Raw genomic sequence first — 5,096 nt, forward strand, 5'->3', positions numbered from 1 at the left:
ATTAATATCAGTATAAGACAAGCTTCCATATTATATGCAATAATAGTTTTTATAAGTTCACTGGCTTTTACAATAAATTCCTGGATAGGACCAAGGCTTGATTATGTAATCTGCATGCACGACTGTCGCACATTGATGCGTTTATGCACAGACAGCAAGTTCGCAGCTGAATGACTGAAAATGGAAAGAATCCAGATGCCAATGTGATTGAAATGTGAGAGAGCTGTGGATTAATGATGTCCAGCAAAACCTCAGTGTTTTCCTTATGGTTTCCAGATCCCTCTGTGTTAATTAGACTCCTTCTGTCCGTTTTCTAGCACAAGTCTACAGTATTTTCTCTAATTAGTTCATCTGATCAGAGTAGCTGGGATGATGAGAGGAGCTAAAAATGGGGCGATCCTTGAAAAACACACCTGTAGAGGGGACAAAGGATGTGAGCCACAGGCGGAGACTCAAATCCAGCATTCAAACAGGAAACAAAAGACAATGCAACGATTACGAAGAAAGAATACTACTGTGTTAGAATGGCCTAGTCAAAGTCCAGAATGAAATCCAAAGGACAATCTGAGGCATGACTTGAAAACTAACATCAACCTGTCTTTCAATGTTACTGAGTTTGAACAATATGGAAAAGAATGACGGAAAAGAATGTATGTGTGACGGAGGAGTCGTCACGAGCCGGGACTTAATTATAAGTCCGTGTCAACATGCAAGCACGCCCGCACACACACAAACGTATCTGGTTATAACGTCACAAAATATGAAAAGGATCAAAAATATGATTTTTTTTTTATGTTTGGCTGGTGCTTTGCATCATTCAGATGTTTCAAACTTCATTTTACAGTTTTTCTTTCGTCAAGGTCGGCTTATTATCTTTAAAAAGAGCACTTTACAAAAGAAGGCTGTTGCGTTGCGTCCTGAACCTCTTTTGAACAAGCTTTTAATCATCCAAATGAAGTGAAACCCGGAAAAAAGAAAAAAAAAGACATAAATGCCTGCAGCCAGGCCTGCACTTAATAGTCCTCATTACACCACAACAGAGACGAACACGACAAAAAATACCTCACAATGTTCTCATTTCGCTGCTCGTTAGTTGCAGAGCCCTGCTGTTCAATTTGTTTTCCTAACACAAAAATTAGTTCCCCCCGCAGAGGCGATGTGCCGGTTCTGACCCGTTTCTGCAAATGTCTCCACTTTTGTGGCCTTACCTAAATCAATGGACACGTCGGGCAGCTTTTGTTTTGCCGCAGGCGAGTTCTCCGTATCTGGAGGCCGGGGGGAAACCCGAATGTCGAAGGCGGGGAACCCTGAGCAGGAGATTGGATGGGGACTGTCTGTCAGCTCAGCCAGGGGATCGTCGTTAACGCCATTGTCAGCGGTGCGGGGCGACCACAGGGGGGACGCTGGGGCAGAGGAGGAATCATGCAGCAGAGAGTCCAGGAAGTCATCAGCACCACTGCTTTGAGGGCTTGGCGTCTGAGGAGAAGAAGAAGATGAAGAAGAAGTGCACATCACCTTATGACACCTTCACTGTTTGTACACAAACACAGACAAGAAGATGAAGGTCTGGTCAGATATTTTATTACACTCATCACGGGCATGAAAGTGAACTTGACCTCGGGCTTTTAGTGATGCATTTCAGCCACTCTTCTTTTTTTTCATAACTGCTTTTACAGCAGTTATGAGAAGCATTTTATAATTGCTGTGATAACAATAAAGGCTTTTCCGCAAAACAACCAAAAGCTTTTCAACATGCCATTTGAAAATGGTATTCGCAATTTGTCATCACAAAATTTTCCCCTCTTGGTTAAATGAAATCAATTTCAAATCCAAGTCCACCTTTGTGTTCATGAACTCCCTCTGCAGTTTGGTTAAATGTTCCTTAGCGTGTCGTTGCCAAATGACACACTTTTTGTGGCAAGCAAAGAACATATTTTAGTATTTTAGTATTTTAGTGTTCATTGAAATGAATGCTAAAACATTCCCATTTGATTTAAGTCTGTTGTTTTTCAGCCATGAACCAGGGTTTTGAGAAGAATCCACACATTTTCCAAAGGGGTTTAAGTCTCAACCTTGGGGCAAAGCATCAGATATGTTTAATGCTAGCCTGCTTCGTCCATGTCCAAACTATTTTTAATTTGTGTTGGGGATCATTGTGATGTTCATGCTTCAATTATTTGACCCAAACTAAAACAAGGTTGGTTAAGAAGGTCAAGAACAACTCATAGCCTCAAACATGCCTGAAGCCTGCTGGTTCTCTTGTGTCACTGTCAACATTGAGCTCATAGATGGCAGGAATCCAACCAGCTGTAATGAACTCAGTTTTTTTTTTTATTACTTACACCAGAAGCTTGCTGATAACTACTAAAACTTGGTTCCTAATCCAACTATTAGCAGAGTTGTCTATTTGAGCCTGTGTGTAAGATTTTGCTTGTATAAAATAAAGCAAGATTTGCATTTAATCACTGCAAATGTTTGTTTTAGAAATATTTAAAAAGTAAAAATCCCAAAATGAATAAAAAAATCCATGCCCATGAGAAGTGGAGCTAAACCGCAAGAGTACAAGTCGCCAGGAAGCATCAGAAAATACTAGGAAAGGGTTAAATGAGAACAGATACAAACGACGTTATGCTCAGTCAGGCCTGGCCGCTGGTAACAACACGCTTATCATTCAGGGTAAAGGCTTTCATTGTGACATTAAATGAATATGAGATTTTGATCGTATTCTCAGAGCGACTGTGTTTGGAGCAAACCGCGTTGAATGTTTCAGGAACGCACATCGTTAGGTGTCCACCGGTGGTCACCGCCTGACTCCTCTGTGCTCCCGAGAAGGTTAAAGATGTCCATTCCTCTGTGCTCCTGAAAGCATAAGTGATTTAGGCGAAGGGAATTCTCTGTTTCCTAAAAGAAAAAAACAACACAGTTTTTATAGCTTTCTTATTTTCCTTAACAACAACAACAACAACAAAAAAAAAAAAGAAAAACAATCCTGTTAATTAAGCCATCACTTGTTCGGTCTCCTCCTTCACTTTGTCTGATTAAACTAAATCTGTCTCGCTTGGTTTCGCCTCCTTCCATTTCCTTTCACTAAACGCTCATGCTGAATCAGTTTCTTGCACAAAGTGGGATCCTACCATGTCTGTTGTCAGCGTCATTATCCTGACATCAAAGTAGCTGATGAAATTTCAATGAAACTATCCAGGAGGAGAGCGAGCGCAACAGACAATCAGATCGATATGCTCCTCTGTGGCGACAGGGTGTAGGAGAACTGCCACAGTCTGTTTGAAGGGACAAAGTTGAATTGCTGCGCTGCAGAACAGCACAGCTTATCAACGTCCAATCCGGTGTTTAGCTGACAGCACGGAGGACTGATTGGCCCAGAAGGAAGTCTCTCTGATGGATTAATTAGATAAAGTTAGTCAGAGGTAATTTAGAGTGACCTTTGATGCCAACGTGATATGACAGAAAGTACTTGCTCCGTGCTTTCACATTCACTTCTTACCTTTGGCAGCTTTTATTCACAGGAATGTCTTATCGCTGCCAAGGCAACGAGGGAGGTGGAGAATTAAACTGTAATTACTGAAATCTCCTGTCATTACTGGGAATCTGTCAACAAAAAATGAAAACACAGGAAACAGTTCTAATCTTGGACCAGAAGCAAACAGTAGCACTTTTAAACTTTAATATATATGTCTGAATCCCTGAAAGTCATAACAGGGACAACAGTGTGTTCAATTTTTGAGACAGAACGCAGCGTCTGAAACTAATTTACCGTCACTGCGGAGCGATGCGTTTTTTTTCCCCTTTAGTAAGATGACAACAATGTTTTGGGAATAGTGTCAGAGCGAGACTCATAACTGAGCACATGTAGTTCGAAAATGGAGCTCGAGGGCAGTGTAAATGTCCATTTAAGCACATACTTTGTTTTCAAAAACTAATCAAATGGTGAAAAGTAAAGCAAAATCCAACAAAAACTGAAACCACTGAAGTGCTGCTCCATTGAAGAGAAGTTGGCTGTCACATGACGAAATGTATGGTGCTAGTTTTATTGTACCAATTTAAACTGAGACCTTCCCTTATAAATGATTAATAAACACACTTAATAATCAAACTGCGGAAACGTTGTAAACAGTAAGGCATGATTAAAGGATAAAAGATGACAAAAGTGACTAATGCCTTGTCAGAAACTGAATCAGTGTATGAAACGTCACTAACGGATGATCTTACAGATGATTCTTTAAAAGAAATTTGACTTCATAAATTAACCCCTTGAAATTGGCCCTCTGTCTCTTTAAGAAACAGAGGGCCAATCTGACACTCACTTCACTTCAGGAAGTTATCACAACATTACCCCTCTACAAACCCTTTAACAAAGTTTTGAAAATAGTTTCACTGACAAGTAGCTCCTATAATGGACTTAGCAGCTTAGTTCCACCAGATGTTTGCTAATTTCTTCTGACTAGTCTTAAGGTGCTGAGTTGTGGGTTGCAGAAAATCGGAAACTGTGGCTCCAAAGAGGAGCTTCGTCCTCGAAGGCGGCATTCAAGACAGATTTAAATCAGTGCTTTTTTTAATTATTTGTCCTTTTCCATCTACTCTGTTTTGTATTTGTGTGGCATGAACGCTCAGTGCCACCTTGTTGCTTATCTTTACTGCCATTATTAAGTAACATCTGTGTTGTGCTTTCGTGAAGCATGCACAGCATAAGTCAAATTACATTACATAACGTGTTTCCTAAGGAGAAACACAAGAAGAACATGCAGGCTTGCAAAGACATATCTCATTATTATCAACAGGAGAATCGGGCTGTTCCCATCAAACCTTTCTGTACTTCTCAGAAAAACTTTGAATTACACACAACACACTACTGCAGCTCGAACTTCAACACATGATTACACCTTTGGAAAAAACATGTTCTGTATTAAAAAAAAATAGTAATTTTCTTTTCTCATCACATACCTTTTTTACTATTTCTATATCACAAAGAAGACAAAGACAAGATCTTCTTTGTGCTCGTCTTGTTTTTATGATTTTCTTTTTGTTTGGACACCATCACTTCTCAAAATGGGCCTAGATGTGAATGCACAAAAAAAAAA

The 5,096-nt window shown here is 40.0% G+C and overlaps 1 protein-coding gene across 3 annotated transcripts in view; it reads right to left on the reverse strand.

Moving 5' to 3' along the window:
- LOC103151242 (cyclic AMP-responsive element-binding protein 3-like protein 3-B) overlaps window positions 1-5,096 on the reverse strand; it is a 32,355-nt gene that overhangs the window by 20,406 nt on the left and 6,853 nt on the right. The window contains exons 1-3 of one of the 3 annotated variants that reach the window (XM_007571186.2): window positions 3,135-3,398; window positions 2,779-2,901; window positions 1,209-1,476 (exon numbers count right to left, since the gene is read on the reverse strand). In XM_007571186.2, the coding sequence (XP_007571248.1) occupies window positions 1,209-1,476; window positions 2,779-2,901; window positions 3,135-3,155 (412 nt within the window). In that variant the 5' untranslated portion in view covers window positions 3,156-3,398. Of the gene's footprint in view, window positions 1-1,208; window positions 1,477-2,778; window positions 2,902-3,134; window positions 3,399-5,096 lie in introns of those variants that run through there. The other 2 variants (XM_016681254.1, XM_016681253.1) reach the window with 2 other exon arrangements.

This window comes from Poecilia formosa, unplaced genomic scaffold (assembly GCF_000485575.1).
Source record: "Poecilia formosa unplaced genomic scaffold, Poecilia_formosa-5.1.2 Scaffold275, whole genome shotgun sequence".
Lineage (NCBI taxonomy): Eukaryota > Metazoa > Chordata > Actinopteri > Cyprinodontiformes > Poeciliidae > Poecilia > Poecilia formosa.